The sequence below is a fragment of the Galleria mellonella genome, unplaced genomic scaffold (genome assembly GCF_026898425.1).
Source record: "Galleria mellonella isolate WM207_F2 unplaced genomic scaffold, CSIRO_AGI_GalMel_v1 utg65, whole genome shotgun sequence".
NCBI lineage: Eukaryota > Metazoa > Arthropoda > Insecta > Lepidoptera > Pyralidae > Galleria > Galleria mellonella.
Window position 1 is genome coordinate 9,737,912 of NW_026442138.1, and position 21,670 is coordinate 9,759,581.

Sequence of the window (21,670 nt, forward strand, 5' to 3'; positions counted from 1 at the left end):
ACGTCAATAACTGCTTAAAAACGTAGTTAACTAATATGAAATGTATTGTCTATATCCAATTAAAAAAAAAGGTTAAAAATTCGACAAGCAATTGAACGGTTTTATTTACATTACTGAACAAATAGATTTTACTATAGCCACATTAAACCCATATAGTTCTACAAAAAAATAAAAAACAGCGACTACGATGGCAACAAAATAAATATGAAAACGAAAATATTTTTTAAATGTGTTACTCCCTGCATTTAAGAATCCTAAATTGTAAACAGGTTAAAAAAATACTTGTTTATTTTATTTGTTTATCGAAAGATTTTTTATTCCATTTTAAGTTCATTTTTTTTATCTATTTTTTAAAAAATTGGATGTAAAAATTACCGATCGATGATATTCCTTTCGTGGTGTAACTAAGAATACACTCAGCTTGGATGACAGAAAGATGTGTTTTCATATCCCATTGGGTCATCGTAAAGTCTTTATCCCGTTAATAAAAGTGTACTAGTTCATTAATATAAGCCAATCCGCACGAAATGTCTATTCACCTCGGTACGTCACATAAATTCGAACGGTTTTTTTAACTTCCCAGGACTACCAATTGCGTAATTCCATGAAGTATCGGTATCATTAATTCAGTGATTAGCAAGCTGAGTTCTCGGGCTCGTTCGGCTGCGAACCGGTCTCACCCGGTGTTTTTATGTCCTTTACCTAACCTACATACAGTACCCATGAGGTCAGTGTGAGGTCGTTGCTAATAAAAAGCCCACATGCATGTAACTAATTACAATATGTCGCCATGTTTACAATTATACCTACAGTCTTAGATCATGTACGAATACATACATCTAATATTGTACTTCTATATGTACATCATCATCATCATACCAGCCTTTAACTGTCCACTGAGCATAGGCCTCCCCCTTGGTGGGTTTTGCCAGTAGTAATCACGCTTGGCAGGCGGATTGGCAACGGCAGCTAGGCTTTGAAGGTGTTTTAAGAGAGAGGTTGTTGCCCATCCTTCGTCTTCTTCTAGCCGTCTCTTATGACACCCACAGGAAAGGAAGAAATGGCTTATTCTATGCTGGGACTACACAGCCAACTCCTTTATGCATTATTAATTAAACTATAACATTCATAATATTAACAGAATAACCATTAAATAAAAAAATAATTATAATTAAGTAGGACTCTTAGGAACAATACTTTTACCAGGAGACTTGTCTATAAAGTCTTGTTGATTGTTTTCTGCATAAGTACCTGTATTCCATTCGTATCTCCAATAAATTATGTTTGTATGCGATAAAACACCATAGTCCTCGGGTACGACAACGCATGTATATCACAGTATATTCTGTGCATATTCATGTTTATAGGCAACCGTTACCACTTTTAATTGTTAGCTTGTTTACCATTTCACACTGTAAACGAAACAAAACAAAAAGCCAGTAAATTTTTTATCACGTATACTTCACAGAGAATAAGTTAATTCGCGTGCCCGTTAAAACATAACCAGTGGTTATTTCAATTACGAATGCTTTCTCACGTTCACAAATTATCTTATTGTAAACGTGCTGTAGCAATATATCCAAATCGACACTTGTTTTTTTTTATATAGATTTAATATCGTCAACTAACAAAAGAATATAAGTCTTAAAATATAGCGTATAAAGTCGAAAGTGAAAGTTATAGGGAAAAGAGTAACAGCATGAAAATCTTTGCATCTCATCTCCAATCGACAAGTCTCCGATGACAGTTATATCGATTCGGATTAATTCGACACGTTCAAGAAATTTTTGTTACGATCCACCATCATTTTTATGGCATGACAAGTGATTGTGCTTAGTATTTTGTAGTAAAAACATAAATGAGTAAGCTATGTCTAATGGCCGCTTGACCGCAAGGAAGATAGACACAGAATCCTACTGACCTTGCGCCACTTTACCAGAGACTTCGCGCAGTCTACTTATGGTAACCGATAGTTTGTAGAGATTATTGATGAGGCTTAGTTTCTATGTAATTGTAAATAAAGATCATGTAGTAACAGGATAAAGAAAGCGTTATGACGCATTGACAAAGGAATAGTGATTCCTTTTATTTTCTTGGATGACCTAAAATCTAATAAATGACAAAATCCTAAAAAGCAATGCATGTAAAGGAAAGCTAGAAATTAATAAACACAAAACTACCTAAGCATCATGATGGTATCATAGTAGGTTTGTCCTTTTCATCGTTAGAGACCCGTGTTTAGCATAGGGAAATTAAAGATATATAGATGAAATGTAAAAGTATAAAAAATCATCATTATCAAAAGACGAAAATTTCAAAAAAGTTTCTGTAGTATTACACAAATTTTACAATACAATCCAGTTAATGTAGATGATTTTTCGAACTCAGTTTTTCATTCAAATGCTAAATAAAAAAAATTAATTCCTTTTTTCTTCTTATTTGGTTGGTGAGATTGTATGTTATTTGGGTCCCTTATATCTTTAAAAATTAAACAGTTTTAAAATTATTTTAGCAAATTAAGACGATTACTATGAAATGGGCTTGAATGGTGTCGTTGTATTTACCCATATTACTTAATATGTATTGTGTCACCTCTGACAAAACAGGATGCATTGGTCAAAGGCATGATTTGGAACACTTGACCATACGTGTGATAGTAATTAGTATGCACGCCAAATGGTAGCTTGTAGAAGTTCGTGATCTTGGTTAATATATTTATTATTCATCAGTGATTTAAACATAATGTGTATTTAAGTATAGCAATGTATTGAATTTGAACTATATTGCTTTTATTTTAATAAATCGTATGTACCTAATCTAAATAATTTAAAAAAGTTGTTTCTTTAATAGATTAGTCATATATTATCATATTAAAATTACAAGAATTTCTGCATACTCTTTAATGCATAATATTAGCATTATATTAGAACAACACAACACAAACAATAAACAAACTAAGACCCGATAATATACTAATAACTATAATATAAAATATAATTAATTTAACATTTTATTTATTGCAGGTAAAATAATAAGTGAAGATGAAGATGTACTACCTCAAGCAGCTTCTAATATTGAAGTTACAGCTACAGCAGCACCAACTACAACCACGGCATCACCGACTCGATCTACAGTTAGGATTGATGTAACTACAGAAAATAAAACTGAAATAGAAGTGACTACAGTGGTTGCAGATGTTACAGAATCAATTAAACCTAAGCCTAGATTACTTAATTTAAATGTAGATGATTTACAAAGTTTTGCAAATGCACTGCACAATCAAACTGACGAAAGAGACCATAAGAAACATTTAGGTGATTTAAGTGATGTCAATTTAGATGGTGAAGAAGAAGAGGAACCTTCGAGGATAGCAGGGAACGAATCAAAGAATAATAATGTACCTGATAAATTCTTTAGCAATCTTCAAGCACCATTTCATCCTTTATTGACAGCTGACAAAGGATCAGATGAAATGGATACTTGTAGAGAGAACGAAGTAACATACAAGGTACGTACATAATGTTATATATGGCTACAATTATTTATGTATTTATGTGTATGTTAGCGAGGAGAATATTTCAGGTGAATGTAGAAATGAATTTTATTTATTTTTTACCGTACCGGATGTTATTATCTACGTTTATTTTCGTAATTGATACATTTATATCATCACGTATTCATTGTTTGTTTCTAACTCACGTAAGAGAATAAGTGATCAAATAATGCAACTCCATATATATAAGTTATTATTGTTAAATTAATATCTACACAAATTCGTAATTTAGTAGAATATGGAATTGATAGAATACTAGTACTACCTGTATTACGGTGGCGCTCTCTGATATCAAGAATTTTTAGGAATGATAAATGCTAAGTTTTCTAATTCAGATCGGCGAACGCGTGGACCGAGGTTGTGAAGAAACCTGTGAATGTACCTCAGGAGGAGTATTCGAATGTTCTCCAAAGTGTAAACATCCATACATTCGCCGTGGTAGGCGGCTCAACGATCCTCTGTGCTTTGAGTCGCCAGTTGATGACTGCTGTTCTATAATCGCGTGTGCTACTGGAAATGGAGGTAATGAAAGTTTTGATATTGATAAAACTTTAAGATATGACAGTGATATTATTAAGGAAGCAAAATCAAAAGCAATAGTTCTCCGAAAACAATATATGGACATCATAGTATGTGTGAAATCCACGCTGCTACTCGTGTTAATATGGTTACCATTAACCACCAGGTGGTTCTTTATTAACATCACTTTTACCAATATAATCATCATAAAAAATATTAATTAATATATCTACTATTTCTAGAACCGAAACCCACAAGATTGGAGGTATGTCGTTATGGTAACGACACATATCCAGTGGGTTCTAAATGGAACATCGGCTGCGAACAGTCATGCATATGTGAACGGAACTCTATCGTCACCTGCAAACCAAGGTAATACAAAGGTTTAGTTCAAAGGTCTTTAAATAAACTAGCAATGTTTATTACAGACAATTAGCTGCAATCTAGAAACAAAAACTATTAATATGTATTACCATGTTAACCGTTAATTATCTAGTGTTGAGCATAGGCCTTCCCCTAATGAGGAGTTTTGCCAGTAGTTGTCATACTTAACAGGCGAATTACCAATCACAGTAAAGCCTTGGAGATGTTTTAAGAAAACACTGCTGCCCATTTCTCGACCTTTAAGTTCCTTTAGTCGCTTCTTACGATAACCACAGGAAAAGAAGAAGTGGCTTATGTTATGCCGGGGTTACACATTTATTATTTAGCTACAATTATTTACTTTAAACAACCCATGAATTGTCATGCAATCGATATGGTATCTGCGAATGGGTATTCGGAATTACGTCATCCTGTCTGTATTTTGGTATACAATGTAAGAAACCCTGTCTGAAGGTTACATGCCATTGAACCTTGCTGTTTTATCAATGTAAAGTATTTCCAAATGACCTAAGAATAGTTAATCAGCTCACAAGGCCCGTATCATCTGTCAACGACAACATTTACCACGTATAAGGGATTGGTAAAACCGTGATAAAAAACAAGAGGGTCAATCGCTCATTACTAGAAGCAGACTAATCAAATAGACTATTCATTTAATGTAGTAGTGTTCCAATTTGACTATCAAATCGCTTTGTTCGTAGATAAAAAATTAATTTGATAATGTTTTGTTACGTATTATGTAATTTTAATGACCTTAGTATTCTACTGGCTCCACACGTCATTTTGCCTTCCAATAATTACGGGATCCCTGCACAATACAGACATTTATGAATTCATGAGTATATTTATTGGTCTACATATTTTCCATGTATAAATACAAGTATGTACGTATTTATAAAAAAAAAAAAATTAAGTACTGCCATCAGTTTTCTAGTATCCGTACTACTTGTTTTACTTAGTTCAGAATTGTCCAGTGGTAATTATCCATTTATTGATACAACATATTTGAAATATGTACGTAATTTTTAGGTGCAACCCCATCCCGCCGTCAGACAAATGCATAAACGTACAAGACCCAAAGGATGCGTGCTGCGAAGTGCAAGTGTGTGATGTGTCTCAAGATGTTCACGAGGAGATCGATAACATCACCAGCTCCACCACTGCCAGCTCATACCATGTAAGGCTTCTCTATCATAGTGTGAATCTTTGAGAGAAGAGAGAAGAACTACGATAAAATTACCTAATGTAATATGAGTCAGATTCAGATGCATAAAATCTTGTTATTGATAGGTTTCTCTTTCCATTACAGTTCGTGAATATAAAATACAAATTAAATGAAATTTTATACATACGTGTAACTTCTATTTTGGAGTTCTTATATTTCAATCATTAAGTTATTTTTTTATAGACGACATAAGGTCATTTGTGTTCTTAAAAAAAGCATTTGTGGCTTTCTAATGTCATATTAGGCTATACTTATTATAACTATCGTTTAAATAAATAAATTAGTAATTAATATAGGTTATAAAATTTTGATAAACATGTGTTCATTAAAATTTCAGATTGCAAAAGGATCAGAAGAATCGGAAGAAAACATTGTTAAGTCAACAATGCGGCCACTTGTGCTAACTGAGCCAATTGGCTCAGTGAAAGTGTTACAAAACAATACTGTACAAGTAAATTTAATGCATATGAACAATAGTGAAGACCCCATTCATTTATTACTCAGTAGCGACGGAGGAAAGAGTTTCAAAGACGTAGAACTTAAGTATTCTAATCTTATTTTGAATTTAGAAGGAGGCAAAGATTACATACTTAAAACGAAGGAAACTGGCACTAAATTTAATTTTACTATAACGGCCACTGATAGCGTAGCGAATGAAGTACCTACTGAAGATGTCAGTAATGCTACCAAAATTGGTTGTTACCAGGATGGACATTTTTATGCCGTTGGTAAGGAGTTTTTTTTTTTTTGCAAATAATGAAAATTATGAATTTAAAGTAATTACCAGTGAACAAGTTACTTAAACTATTTAAATGAATATAGGTATCAATAATAATCAATTAATAATAATTTTCTATGCTTTGAGCAGAATCAGTACTAGCAAAATTAATGTTCGATTTACAATATCGTAATCTTAATATCACTACTAATTTAAATATATAACTAACACAACACAACCCTTTATGATTTCACTGAGAAACTACAACGGTCCGTAGCACAGATGAAAGAGTTAATATTTCATCCTAAAGAATAGATTTTTTTTTTTAATATACTCTCTACTCTAGAATTTTCTTAACTAGCACTATTTGTCTACCAACTTTAAAAAAACACTTGTATAAATACATAAACGAGATTTCGACTTAGTAAAAATATTTTTATATTGTTTTGTAAATTTCAAATCAGACAGCATCACTAGTTGCTGAAGCAGAGAAAAGGGGCAAGCGAAACTATAACCCTTTACCTTTTTGATACGTGACTCTTCTAAGTGGATTGTCATTCGAATAATCTTAATACTATGAGCTACATGACACATGAAATATGGGTTACTTTTTTTTACTATGGAACGTCATTCTTTACGGTTTCCTCTAATACCGAAATAAATAAAACAGGCGAGGAGTTCCACATCGGGTGCACGGAGCTGTGCGAGTGTACAGGCGATGATGAGCGCGAGTGCGCGGCGCTGGTGTGCCCGTCGCACGTGGGTCTGGAGCTGATGTCGCGCGGCTGCGTGCGCTGGGACAAGTCGCCGCCCGCGCAGCCGCCCAACTGCTGCCCGCGTACCGCCCGCTGTCTCAGCAACGGCACCTGCAACTACAATGGTGTTTTGTAAGTTATTGACCGATTTATAAAAAAAAAACAGTAGGTGCTATGCTTGGCTGGCGAGTTGTCAACCGCAATTAGACTTTGGTAATGTTTTAAGAGGAACACTACTGCCCATCCCTCGACCATTAAGTTCCCTTAGTCGCCTCTTACCATACACACAGAAAAGAAAGGGGTGGCGTATGTCGGAACGGTATAGAATGGTTCACCTCTTTCTTTCTTTCAGACGGCAACTTTCGGGATATTTAATGATAAATCACGTATCAAAACCAAAACATTCATTTTCCCAACTAACTTAGTCATAAATCTGAAAATGAATTTTCTATGTTTATCCAGATGTTGTAAGTAGAGAAACGAGCATCTTATAATAAGTGTAATAATTATTATTCAAATTATTGGATTGAAAATTAGTTTCCAACAACTCAATCCGATGGGATCAAACCCACACCTCTACTATTCGAAATATATTTCCAGTTACACCAGGGAAGAGTACAACCACGTTTTTCAAATATGCATTTTTTTCAACTTACGTTTATTATTTAAGATACCTAAATGCAGAATTACGCATTAAAATTTTGTAAAGTGTAAAATATTAGGAATGTAAATGTATTTCAATAATTTCAGAGTGCCAAATTGGAATGAAGTACCACTATCCCTGACTGGTTGTGAACTGCGATGTTTCTGTGAGAACGGTGAGGTGGACTGTCAGGAGGCATGCAGTCCCCTCCCACCAGTCCCTCCTCCAAACTTCCGCTGTCCCCCTATGCACAGACCAGCACCGGTCAACATTTCCGACGATGACTGCTGTAAACACTGGGGGTGTGTTCCTAATGGTAAGTCAAAGGATAACTGGAAAGATCTCATCACTCGTATTTATTTATGCAACAAGTATTTACATTTTGGTCTGAAAATTAAAAAACACGACTGCCATAAAATGAACTATCTAAAGAGAAATATAGCCATTGTTACTCAGAATGATGTAACGATATTAACGATAACCTATACATTGAAATCTGTTCAAAAATTACGGTGAACTTACATAAACTCTCAAAACATTTCTTTTTTAGGCAGTTGTGCAAATTGCAGATCAGTGACCGTTAATTTAAATTTAATATCTGTATTAACAAAACGTAACATTCAGTTATTAAAAAAGTTGAATATAACGTATATATTCGACTTTCTTTATAAGGACAGGAGAATATTATTTACAACTGTATGTTGAACAAATATTTTTATATTGAACTTTAACATTGAAAATAGCTCATTATTAACCAGAATTCATTACTCGCACAAATGCAAACCTTATCAAAAACTCATTATTGAATTCACAACATATTAATAACCATATCATTTAAAAATCATTGCATGACAACAGTTTTAATACTCTTATAACAAATTCATAAGAGTATTAAAAATTATATACATCATGTCATCACAGTATGCATGAACTAATTCATTTGCTCATTACTTACAGCAGGATTCACGAATGGATCTTATTATGATATGTCAACTACTGGCGGATCATCTGTCAACTATGTGACGCCAGTGGCTCCATTATCACCGATGACCACCTCAGTACTACCACAACCACAAGACGCGACTGATCCCATTGACTTCTATAAACATTTAAGTCCAGTAAAAAGCTTCCCAAAAATAATCAAAACGACCAGTCCTATTTTTAATGATATCCCTAAATATTCTATAGAATCTGCAAAACACGGCGACAATATCACAGTATTCACTTTGGATGATTTAGAATCGCCATTTAAAATTATTCATCCTGATACATCCTTGACTAGCAGTAATAGTCACTGGGAGATGCAACATCAGGAAATTGTTAAACCGTCTACAATGGATACTTTTAAATTACATTCTGATATGCAACCAACTAGACAATTATACAGAAATCATAAACCTAATTTTATATTGTCTGATGTCAAAATGCATGATATAATTAAAGAACCAGTCAATAAACAGCCGCTTCCTATAGAGTCATACATTACTCCCAATGGTGTGGTCGATAAAACCGATCATGGCCCAATTAATAATCTACCTTCGCAAACATTTGGCAACTATTTTTCACCTGCTTACGAGTTCCCGCCGCCTTCAGCGAAAGTTCAGAATATAGCTTATATTTCCAGTACAATTCCACCTAAAAAAGTAAAATTTTATTTCGAACCTGTTATACAAAATCAAACATCGAGATATCTGTTATCAAAAGATTTAGCAGATTCTCCAACTTACAATAAAGAAAATCAAGAACATCCTTTTTACAATATGCGTGGAAAACATATAACTATACTTCGTTCTAAAGACTTCAAAACAGCAATTCCACCGAATAATGTGAACGATATCAATCTATGGGGTCAAGATACTAAAACTCATTTATTAAGTAAAGTACCCAATCCATATGAAACAGTGCTACTAAGAGCTGTACCAAATACTAAAATCGAAGTTTCACCAACATTAAATGGAAAGGGTCCACATAATTCTGATAAAGCATATACAGCTTTAGATTTAGAACATTTATTAAATCAAATGGAAGTGGAATCTGAAGTAAATAGAAATCTTGGACGGTCAGCGGATAAAAACAAGAATGCTGTCGCGTCAGGTCAGCTGTGAATGTAATAATTCTTGTGGCTTACTCCGACTGGACTGACTTTTAACTTCCTATTGACTGACTGTATACTTAAAATATTTATCAGTTGACTAACATTTATATTTCATGATATATTATCATTCTCATATAGCTAACATATATTTACTTCACTGTTTATGTTGTGACTTTTTGAAGGAATTTCGTAATATCGATTATGCAATATAAATAAAATACTTGTTCCATTGTTTTTATGATAAACTGATTTTGTTACTTATACTCACAATCAGTTACAATAAAAAAATCATAAAGTGATGATGATGATTGACGTAATCATCATTTTACAATAAAAACAGTGTAACTGTGTACAATTGTCATTAATCGTCATTCTTCTATAGTATTTTTCAACCTCGGTAGGAATAAATTACTTACGCTAGTATACATGTAAAACCTTCATTACTTTATGCAACTATTTAACTGTAATATTTTTATTAACCGCCATTATAATATGGTTACCTAAAACCCAAGTATCTATAATAGAGTAAACACACAACTATTTACTCTATTACATTTGTACAATCAACTTTCAGGTAACATCATGCCATCTGATTTCCCATCACAATCATCTCGTCCATTCCTTCCGACAGTTCGTCCTGAAATTCACTTCCCTCAAGAAGACATTCCTGATTATGGCCAGAACAACATTCATCATCCGTCAATAGATGGATTACCAGGTTTACCTCCAGGACTCCCAATACCACCGGCATATGGAGACGATAATAAGAAGCTAGTCGTGTTATCCATGCAAGCGGACTCCCCAACAAGTGTCAAGATGCTGTTCGGATTACCACCTGTGCTGGTCGGATTAAGAGGCAGCGTTGATTTGAGATACACTGATCAAGCGTAAGTTAAATTAGTATTAATATATATGATGGTGATCCTATTATTAGTATAAAAGTTGATGATAAATATTTACGTTGAATGTAGCATCTAAAATGGATTTTTATAGAATTATTAACTAAATATGTTGAACAACATATCTAGTTAATACAGAAATCTTCCTTCTTTATTTTTTTTTTTTGTGTTCCCGTTAATACATACTATGCAACATCTTAACAATTTGTGGTTTTGATCATTGTATTAAATATTTATTTTAAACACTTTTTTAGGGATGATGACATATCGCATTGGTACTCGCAAGTGTTTGCTCCAACCGACGAGGTCCTCACTACTCCTCGGCTAGAGTTCTCTTTAAATGGTTTGAAACCTTCCACCACATACAAAATCCGAGGGAAACTGTTCCTGCATAATTTGCCAGTAGAACCAGAAAGCGAGATTCGTGTCGTCCGAACTTTGGATCTGCCCACGGTAAGAAATTGTTTCGTTAATAGAATTAATACATGCTCCAAAGGCCCCGGCATAGAATAGGATACCCCTTCTTTTCCTGTAGGTGTGGTAAGAGGCGACTAGAGGACTTCAATCGTAGATAGATGGACAGTAGCGTTCCTCTTAAAACATCTCTAAAAAAAGCCTAACTGTGATTGCTAACTCACCTGCCAAACGTGGCAACTACTGGCAAAAATTCCTATATGGGGAAGGCTTATGTACAGCAGTGGACAGTTAACAATGAATGATAGACTAGATCAAAAATTTTGAAATCGACATGTATGCAGTAAACGGACTATGGAAGCGAATTAAAAAGAGATATATGCAAGGATTAAGATCTTTAAAACTAAGTTTTCTATACATGCCTTGTAAAAAATCTGTTTAAAGAGAGCTTAAATACTGCTAGTATACAAAAAGAGTCGTTGTTTGATTAATTACTTGAATCAATCTATATTTTATATCTTTTTTTCTAATCAGATTGCATCAGTAGAAGAGAAACGAAGAGAAATTGACAGCCAACTAACGGTAATGGAAGTGAATGATACATCTGCCCACATGAGTTGGAGACATTTCACAGAAGAAGAACTACAATTCATTGATGGAATACAAATCAGGTTGGTTTATATTTTTTATACTTCTTGTGGAACTAGAAATCGTTGTATGTGGAGGTAAGAACTTATGTTCACGCCATAACATGCCCATGGAATTCCCATCCTCAGATACAGAAAATATTCGTGCATTACCAAATTCCAGACCATAAGGTGTCATAATCTTATGTCCTACATTGCATCGACAACTTAAATCTATTCATAACACGTACTGAAGTCCTTTCTTGATAAACTTGCTTGCTTAAATTTGATGCCGACTTGCTTTTACTGTAGCTGAGTTAATAAATTAAATAAATATCAAATAAATATTACTGTACATAGAATATATATTAATTGAGATTTCCAATTGATTTTATTTGATCACGATTCGATTACGCCTAAAAACTATTTGATGAATTCAATTGATTCTTTGTACCTTTAATTTTTTAATAGGGATATTCTTTCGATTAATAAAAATATTTTGCAGGTATCGTCCAGTTGGCACACCAATCTACAGTATGACGGAGTTACTTCATCATAGTCGATCAACGGCTGAACTTCACGACTTACGCCCAGGGAGTCAATACGAAGCCTCCCTCGTATTGGTACCTCCGCCAAGAGCCCTCACAGAATTACATGATCCCGGAATAGTTGAATTCACTACATTGCCTTACGTCGGTAAGTTAAAAGATTTAATTTTATTCCAGTTGTGTTCAAGATTTCTGAATAATCTACGTCCTTCACTATCCTAAATACTACGTTAATATGAATTTTCATTACCCATTGAGTGATTGTATCAAATATACCTTAGTTCTCTGTAATAAAAACGCATGAGAGGTAGCATGAGTATGGCGATATAGCCCTGTTCATATTTATAGGACACGGTTACCACTTTCATGTGGGCCATTATCTTGTTTGTCATTTCAAATTTCACAAAAACAATTATAAGGAAAAAATTAAAACAAATTTTAATTTTTAAATGCTACCAAACAACAAGCATACATAACCAAAGTATGGAACCAACTTCAAGTACTTCTGAACAAATACGACATTGAAATCTTTAAGAAATAAGCATATTTCTTCTTAAAAGGTCGGCAATACCTAGAATTTCTGCGATGTTGCAAGTGTAGTTACATGGACGATGATAATCACTTGTCATCAGATGAGCCGCATATTCGTTTATTCCCTAAGTTATAAAAAATGTACAAATTTTAGATCCATACAACTGGACGGTAACAATCGAGGCCCGAGCGGTTGGTTCGGAAGCTGCAGAGCTCACATGGCGTGGAGTGCCGTCCCCCGCAGAACGTTGGGTACGCGTGTACCGAGCGGCACACGCGTGTGGCACCCCTTCACCGAGGAAAGAGCACGACGCCTTCAGACTCGCAGCCAGAGACCTTCCCCCGTCTGTCACACTTACAGGCTTGGAGCCTAATGCCAAGTATGTCTCAAATAATTAGGTCATTTTAAACCTAAAATTAATTGAATTTAATAGCGTGTTTATTCTTCTCTTTTCTTATAAATACAGTTCTAGAATTAGAAATACAGAGAATTTACTCTATTTTCAAAACACTTTATAACAAATAGTCGTTTAAATCACCTTAAACTAGCATTACAGATCTTTTCAAAGTCCTGCAAAGCTTGAAATCTCATTCGAAATCTTTGTAGATCGCTTAGGCGAAATCTCCACACATTTCGTGATCAGATATCAGTAATTCATCATGATCAGCCAATTATATTGGATCTTACAATATTTTTGTAATAATTGGTGTAGCATGTTTAATAATCATGCTTAGAAAAACAAAAACTGATACAACCCTGTTGATATACTTATGGATATCGTTTGACTTAATTTTAAATTTTTATTACAGTTGATTAATTTATTTTTTGTATAACAGGTGTCGAGTCTGGTTGGAGTTGTTCCTAACGAATGGTAAAGTTAAGACAAGTAACGTTTTGGAGATCAACACGAAGTCTTTGGACTCTCCCGAACCCGTAGATAGTGAGTATTATGGTCCAAAATATTAATATTTATTTATATTATACCTATAATACCTATATTAAATACCTATTTTACTTACCTCATTTTGTTACCTCATTGTCAATCTTAAAGACATTCAACAGAAAACTTTATTGTTATATAGTGAATTTGTTTACAAGCTCATTTAGATCTTCATTTCATATTGTTCTACAGCTTAATTTAAATTTGCCAAGAAAAATTCGCTACAAACTCGACAGTTACAACTTCCAAAAGTTGTGTGATTGAAAATTAATTATTAAGATAACACATCTCACTACAAAGATATCACTTTTACTTTCCTAGATGAAATCGAAGCGGCTGGCGTGTCGGGAAGCCGCAGCGGGCCGCGTGGTGACTACTACGGCGCGCTGGTGGTGGTGGGCGTGGTGGCGGCGCTGGGCGCCCTCACGTCGCTGCTACTGCTGCTCGTGGTGGTGCGCCGCCATCGACCACGCTCAGTGGCCATCACTCGTAAGTATTTAAGAATATTTTACCCGCAAGTTCGTCCGCATGACAACGATAGAAAGTAGTATATATCCATGGTATAGTATGGTCTCTGTTATGTCCATGTTCATGTCTATAGGCGACGGTTACCACTTTCCATCAGATGAACCATTAGCTTGTTTGCCATTCTAAGTTGCATAAAAAAATTCTTTCTCTGTTTCATATAGTACCTGTATACTAAATTTCATAGTGATTGGTTAAACCGTTGAGGCGCCTCTTGTGGATTTCGTCACGATGAGCTAACTGACTTGCATTCATCCTCATCTATCATGCTTCACTGGTGCCCCGCCAGCGTATACCGATAGCGCAGGCGGGATTACCATTCCATTATCACCTACTAAAAAAAACCGTTGAGGCGCTAAAAGCAACAAACAAACTCACTTTCATATTTATAATATTAAAAAACATTTAATGTGAAGTAACTAACTACATCGTAACGGCTAGTGTGTCTGAAAGTGATACAAGCGGCGTAGTGATACTAGTCACCACCATTCCCATGATACCCCCATGCGTTATTCTCACTATGACTCAGGTGTTATTCTTCTGTACCCTATAAATTCACTGCCACTTCCCACCCTTCAAACCGAAACACAGACATGCAAACACAACTGCTTCACGGCAGAAACACGAATTGGACAGAGATGCCCAAGCAAACGAGTTTTGTACAAAGTCTCCCTCTGGTAAAGAGTATGAGTTATGTTCAACACAACGGTAGAAAAGATTGTAATAATAGTACTTGAATTTTATTATGTTTTCTAGCCTTGCCCACGGCTCCTCGTGAATCGTCGCTGCCGCCATATGATAATCCAGCGTACAAACTAGAATTGCAGCAGGAAACTATGGGTAAGAAAGAATTTTTTAATAATTTTTTTTTGTATCTAATGTTTTATGAAATTGTACCTTTGATCCCGGCATAGAATAGGCCACTTCTTCCTTTTCCTTTTCGTCGTAAGAATCGATTAAGGGAGGGCAAGGGATGGACAGCAGCGTCCCTCTTAAAACATTACTAAAAACCTAACTGTGGTTATCAACCCGCCTGCCAAGCGTGGCAACTATTAGCAAAACTCCCATTATGGGGAAGGCTTATGTCCAGCAGCAGATAGTTACCGGCTAAAGTAATAAAAATTTTAATCTTTAATTATATTTTTTTTCTAGATCTCTGACAATTAAGCTCCCGTGGCCACATGAACGGGCTCAACGGGATTTCGGAACGCGCTGTTGACGTACCAAATGGCCGCTCTTACAATGAAATGGGCGTTTGAAATGTCGCGAAGCAGATCTTAATTCGCTCGCAAATTGTATATAAACAAAATACGTGAATAGTGGTAAAATGAACACAGACTATGTGAAAGTTATGCAAATTGAGATATTTATCTCTTTTAGTGATTACAATACAAGTTCAAATTACGTGGTACCTACTGTGAACAGAATTGTTGATTATAACGAATTTAATGATGACATTCCACGGTAGTTGAATGTTGAAATTATTTAGACGTAGACTTTTTTATTTAAATGTTTTGGTATATATTTTTTATATTAATAGGTACTATATTTTTTAATCTCTATTGAGATTATAATGCTCACAGTGAAATGATGATAATTTTATATCCTAAAATTCTAAAATGTTGCCATTTAGTATCTTTTTTATATGTTGTTACATGAATTTACCTAAATCTCTAAGGCCTTTGTACCTCCACCTACATATTATAGACACGTCTTTTACTTCGTCCACTATCATCACAATCTTTTGGAAGTTCCATTTCTTTTTTGGATAATTGTATATGTATAATCTATTCGAACAATACCAGTCTATCTTTCTAAGTACATATGCATTGATCTATCTAAACTAAAAAAGTTCTTAATTTTGTCTCCAGTGCTGTTTGGGACACATGCATGCATGAGATGTAAAAAAAATGGACAAAGCACGAGATGAGATGTAAAAATAGAGTATCGTCGCCCCATACTTACCCATTAAGGTACCTAATGTGAACACAGTGATTGAATTCAACAATATTTTTTGATAGAACTATTGTAACTATTTTTTACAAGCTGATTATAAAATATCTTTCTATAGACGTGTCTCTTTTGTAAATAACCCAATCTTAAAATTGTAAAACGGTATTATAATTTCAATTTTTGTAATCTGTTAGTACGTCTGTTTGTCCGAGCGTAATTTATGTTAATAATATTAATTATATTTTAACACATACATACACAGTTATAAGTTTAAAAATCAGTTCCAATAGTTCAATCAAGGAGAACAGTTAAACATAACCCTCACAATTTGTATATAGTGTTAATATAGCTAACTTTTTTATTATATCCATATCCTGTCTTGTAAATTTAATGCGATGAATATTGTTAAAACTATTGTAATTATACAACTTTTATTTAATATTTGGTTTCATTTTAACCCAGTGTTTAATTTATTATAAAGATGTTTACGCAATAAAAACATTTATATGCCTATTTATTTTGAATTACAAACTTTTAAAAAAGTGACATTTTTACGGTCACGTAAATAAAAACAGGTCTGTTTCATGTATCAATTTGCAGGATAACTCAATTACATCTATGAAACTGTTAAATTTAAAACACACAATAAGTTCTCATGTCGTATAGATACTGTGCATTCAAAAGTGTACCTACCTAATTTAACAACTTTAATGGGATCTTATAGGTAAAACGTAATTTAAGTTACGTTAGCAATGGAGAGTTAACATCTGATATGATAATGATAATTACTTATGGTTATATGGTTTTTTTTTTACTTTGTATTGGAATAAAGTTTAAATCTAAATTTTTTTTATAACTTTAACTTTTTCTTATGTGGTCCTACCGCTCACTGATCTATGTAGATTTTTAGATCTTAATATATATATGGAAGATAGTAAAGACCAGAGATCCTATTTTTTTTAAATTACTCACTACATAGGGCACTTTCTGATAGCGAAATATCTATGTTCAGCAGTGGACAAGTAACGGTTGTTATGGTATGGTATACCATAGTATAGGATTCCTTCATTTGAAAACATTGTAATTCATCTAGCACTTATCATTGTTTACTTATTTAAAAGGTACAATGAATGTGAAAATATTTAAAGGGAAAGGAGTAACAATTACAAAAACGTCATTTAATTCAAATACAACACCAAATCACATTATATTTTCTATTATCATATTAATACATTTTATATTTTTTTCTTTATATGAATTCATTCCCTTATAACGATTATCCTATTTATTTGTAGCCTACTTTTCATGCCCATTACGCTATTAAATATAAAGATCTTACATAATGTTACAATACTTGGATTTTATATGATTAAAAACACTTGGTAATATTTAATTTGTGTTTAATAAAGTTATATTTTAAGAAAATAGACATAAAGAGCCTGATATTAAGTTGTATTCACTGTTACTGGGCCCAAAAACAAGTTCTTTAATCCTGTTTATAAATACATTATTATATCTTACTCAATAACCACAAATTTACTAATATACTCTTTATATGTCTTACTATATGTATCATTTATCCATAATTAAGCTAAATGACACATATAATTATATAAAACCGAAATAATATTTCAAATGAACTTCATTTAGCTGGGTTAAAATAAGTTCATTTGAAATACAACAATAATATAAGAAAGGTATATAAATTATAGTGAAAATATAGTGACGAAATATACACGAATAATTTAATGAACGTTGTAAAAAAATAGTACATAAACAATTCTCTTTTATATTATTATAATTATTAATAAATGAAGATAATGCTTCACAAAATTAGATTATAATTGCTTGCAACTTTTTTATCGAAGCAAGTAATGAACTCATAATAAATCTTACTCATTCTCTTACGTTATGGGTATAAAACATTTTTTTAATTTATGATCTTCGGTACATTTTGATATTGATATGTTCCCTAACTATGGTCGATATTATATAATATAGAAAATGAACTAAATCTTGTCGTATTTATAACAGTAATAAATTTGATAAATAAATAATTTCTCTATGAAAATACGTGCATCGTTAACAATACAATTTTAGTATTTGTAATCCATATTTCACTATTAATTGTCATAAGAAAATAATAATGTGCGATCTTTAAAAATAGGAAAAGTTCACAAAACAATGAAAAGGATAATGTTGTTAAAAGATGTTTCTAAAAATATAAGTCCCCATTTCTTTTGACACCCATCACATGCAATACACTATTTAACATTATTATTACTGTTATTAAAAGAAGAATAGAGATAACTATTGACCTAAATAGTGCATTGCATTCTATTGTGACAATAACTCGCCTACATTAAAATACCATGGAAAAAGAATATTTTATTCAACGTGTACATCATTATAGATTTTTACTTTCTCCATATTATTTTGACGTCACTTGCACACTTAGAGTTATAGTAATAAAAAATTTATTACATTCGTGTTCACAATATACATATTATTCTTTTATTTTTCCTCGAAACTTGTGAACACTTTTGTTATCGACTGTACCCGGAACTTGAACATTTAGACTAGTTTAGATAAATAAGAAATGAAATGTCATGAAATTAATTTAAGATAACATGTGATTCAATGTGATTTGCCCAAGTTCAACGAAAAAAATATTAATAAATAATAAGTAGGTACCTAAGTACATACTTCAGAAAAATTAAAACAAATTTGTCTGTGAATAAAATTATAAATATATGGCGAGGTACATACACTAGGTACCTAAATAGATAGTTTATTATTCAAAATAAATTGCTTATCTAATTCTAAATATGTATGAGATTGGTAGGTACATACACTCGCTAGATAGTGCACAGAAAGCTTTGAAAAGCGTAAGATTTATAATAAATATACGTATGGCAGTAGCCATGCAAATAAAAATCTGAATAGTACAAAATTCATAAATTGATACAGATTTGAAAAAAGATAGTACAATTTAATGTTTTATTTTAAATTAAACCTAGACCTACTAATGTTTGTTTTAAATAGAACCAACTCGATTACCAATATAGAAACTCTATTATATGTAGGTAAGTATATAAACAATTTTAAATGGAAGAAATGTGTAATCCTTATACCGTAGAATGTTCAAGAAAGCCTCGCTGCACTACCTAACGCCATCTATTTTACAATGAACCTAGAAAATCATTGACTATGCTCTTTAAAAATTAACCATCCAAATCAAATTGTCGCATCATTCTAATGCTTATTATAGTGTTATACTAATAACACAAATTACCAGCATTAAGAGTATTTCACAGACACGTTCAGTTCTTTCTAGGTCCACTTTACACAAAACCAGTTATAGATGTCGCCACTGGTTTAAACGTATGCAAATGTCGGGTACGGCGATATCCACTAAACTATCTCGCCACCTTTTAAGGTACATTCATAGGAGTGACTAAATATTCCCCTTCATTAGCTATTGCCAAGACTTCACTATTTCTGTTATATTAAAATATGTTAGAAAAATACTTAAACACCCTTTCAAACTTTCCACTTCATCATCTGATCAGTTTTATGCCACTACCATCATCACCACTATCTTTCTGTTATTACGGAATTCTTCAATGGCTGGGTGTAATAATAATTGAAGAATTCCGTGTTGATGATACATACATATATATATATATATATATATATTTGTTATCAGAATTTCAAAGATCTAAAGTAAACTAAACTGGCCAAAAGTAGTGGATGAGATTTCACTTAGATTTTTTCAAAAAATATAGATATTGAATACACATGTTAGTACCTATGTCCCCAATTTGTGTTTCCCTTGAAAAATAATGATGGAAGTCACTTCGTGTGAGTGTACATTAACTATAAACAAGGGATTCAGCTCAATATAGACAATATTTTAAATGTTAACATTTTTGTTGTTGGGAATGGCAAACAGGTTAAGGGACCAGGGCTGATAGAAAACGATAACCGCCGTTTACGTATATGAATATTACAGAAACTGTGCCGACCATGGGCCCTCACGCGTTGCCATTCCTGAGGACTAAACCTATCCCATAGAAAGTTCATTTTTATAGCAATATTTCTAATAGAAAAATCACAATATTTTATCCCAACGGAATTACAGAAAAACAAAATGTATTGTATTTATAAGGATTGTAGCAATTATATGAAGATGTTCTTAGATACACAAATGGATGGTCCATTCCACGTCTTAGATTAACACAGAATACTTTTTATGCTAATCGACGCAGGCAAAACCGCGGGTCGCAGATAGAGGCTAACAAAATATGTATTCACAGGAAAGGAAGGCATTAAGCCCTTTACGTTAGACAGATTCAAGCACTGTAATTTAATGAATAGTCAATATTGAACTGTATCTCCTGTGCATTAAGGTTTGAAGTTTAGTGAGTGAGGGCGTTGTCCTCATGCGCCTTCTTGACTACGGCAAGTTTGGAGTGGGGATCTTGGGGTTGAAGTTGAGCATATGGGGGTGCTCGCGTGCCATGCAGCACCAATGACCACCCACGGATCCAGCCTGATGACGAGCTGGGTCCAGAACCGCCGTTGAACCGAGCCTGGGGAAAGGTGGATAGTTGCATTAAAAATTTTTAAGTTTTTTCCTATCTTGTTGTAATAAATAATAATTCAATAGAAAACTAAGTACAATTTGTAGGTACTATTGGATTTAGATAACTAATGGACATGTTTAATTTTTAAACCAATATTTTATTATAATTAATAAAATTAGTACCTATTGAATTATTCAGAGAAATAAGAATTCCCTAAAAATAAATAAATACTTATTAATTAAAAAAAAACTGCTGCTGGCTGAATAGAGACATTAAAGTACGAAGTTCTAAATTTAAACTAAGAAAGAAAAGTTCGAATTTTATGAGGATAATTTAATTTATTTTAAAAGTCAATCTTGTTTTATATGGTACGATAAGTTACTGAGCGAATATCACGACACACACAAAAAAAAAAGATTACACAGTAGATAGATACTACAAGAGAATTTACGTCGCTATATATTATTCCAATATATACATACAGTTCAACAATTCTCGTGTTACATAGACCGTCACGTGTACCTGTTTACGTTGTTGGCCGTGAACCCTTTATTTCCCTGGAGGCTCAAAGGACCTTTGACAATATTTGATCTTATCCCCACTTGGCATGGTTGTTAATTTGTTTATCCAATATCAGACGTTCATTACTTTAAGTTATCTTGTCAAATTAAACTCACTATAACAGGTATATATCTTAGATTATATATTGTAGATAGAGCACCTATTCTCAAATAACAAATCAACTTTTTGTC

The 21,670-nt window shown here is 33.1% G+C and overlaps 2 protein-coding genes across 4 annotated transcripts in view; one reads left to right on the forward strand and one right to left on the reverse strand.

The window, feature by feature from the left end:
- LOC113519802 (putative epidermal cell surface receptor) overlaps positions 1-16,768 on the forward strand; it is a 57,461-nt gene extending 40,693 nt beyond the window's left edge. Inside the window, exons 3-19 of one of the 3 annotated variants that reach the window (XM_052900501.1) lie at positions 3,024-3,508; positions 3,889-4,075; positions 4,315-4,444; positions 5,486-5,633; positions 6,019-6,409; positions 7,070-7,286; positions 7,905-8,113; positions 8,755-9,891; positions 10,467-10,779; positions 11,046-11,244; positions 11,740-11,876; positions 12,337-12,527; positions 13,065-13,290; positions 13,748-13,851; positions 14,173-14,340; positions 15,133-15,216; positions 15,529-16,768. In XM_052900501.1, coding sequence (XP_052756461.1) covers positions 3,024-3,508; positions 3,889-4,075; positions 4,315-4,444; positions 5,486-5,633; positions 6,019-6,409; positions 7,070-7,286; positions 7,905-8,113; positions 8,755-9,891; positions 10,467-10,779; positions 11,046-11,244; positions 11,740-11,876; positions 12,337-12,527; positions 13,065-13,290; positions 13,748-13,851; positions 14,173-14,340; positions 15,133-15,216; positions 15,529-15,536 — 4,334 coding nt within the window. In that variant the 3' untranslated portion in view covers positions 15,537-16,768. The remainder of the gene's footprint in view (positions 1-3,023; positions 3,509-3,888; positions 4,076-4,314; positions 4,445-5,485; positions 5,634-6,018; positions 6,410-7,069; positions 7,287-7,904; positions 8,114-8,754; positions 9,892-10,466; positions 10,780-11,045; positions 11,245-11,739; positions 11,877-12,336; positions 12,528-13,064; positions 13,291-13,747; positions 13,852-14,172; positions 14,341-15,132; positions 15,217-15,528) is intronic. The other 2 variants (XM_052900500.1, XM_031914272.2) reach the window with 2 other exon arrangements.
- A 724-nt stretch (positions 16,769-17,492) lies between these two features.
- LOC116413009 (neuroendocrine convertase 2) overlaps positions 17,493-21,670 on the reverse strand; it is a 118,375-nt gene continuing 114,197 nt past the window's right edge. Inside the window, exon 14 of the mRNA XM_052900502.1 lies at positions 17,493-20,924. Coding sequence (XP_052756462.1) covers positions 20,751-20,924 — 174 coding nt within the window. The 3' untranslated portion in view covers positions 17,493-20,750. The remainder of the gene's footprint in view (positions 20,925-21,670) is intronic.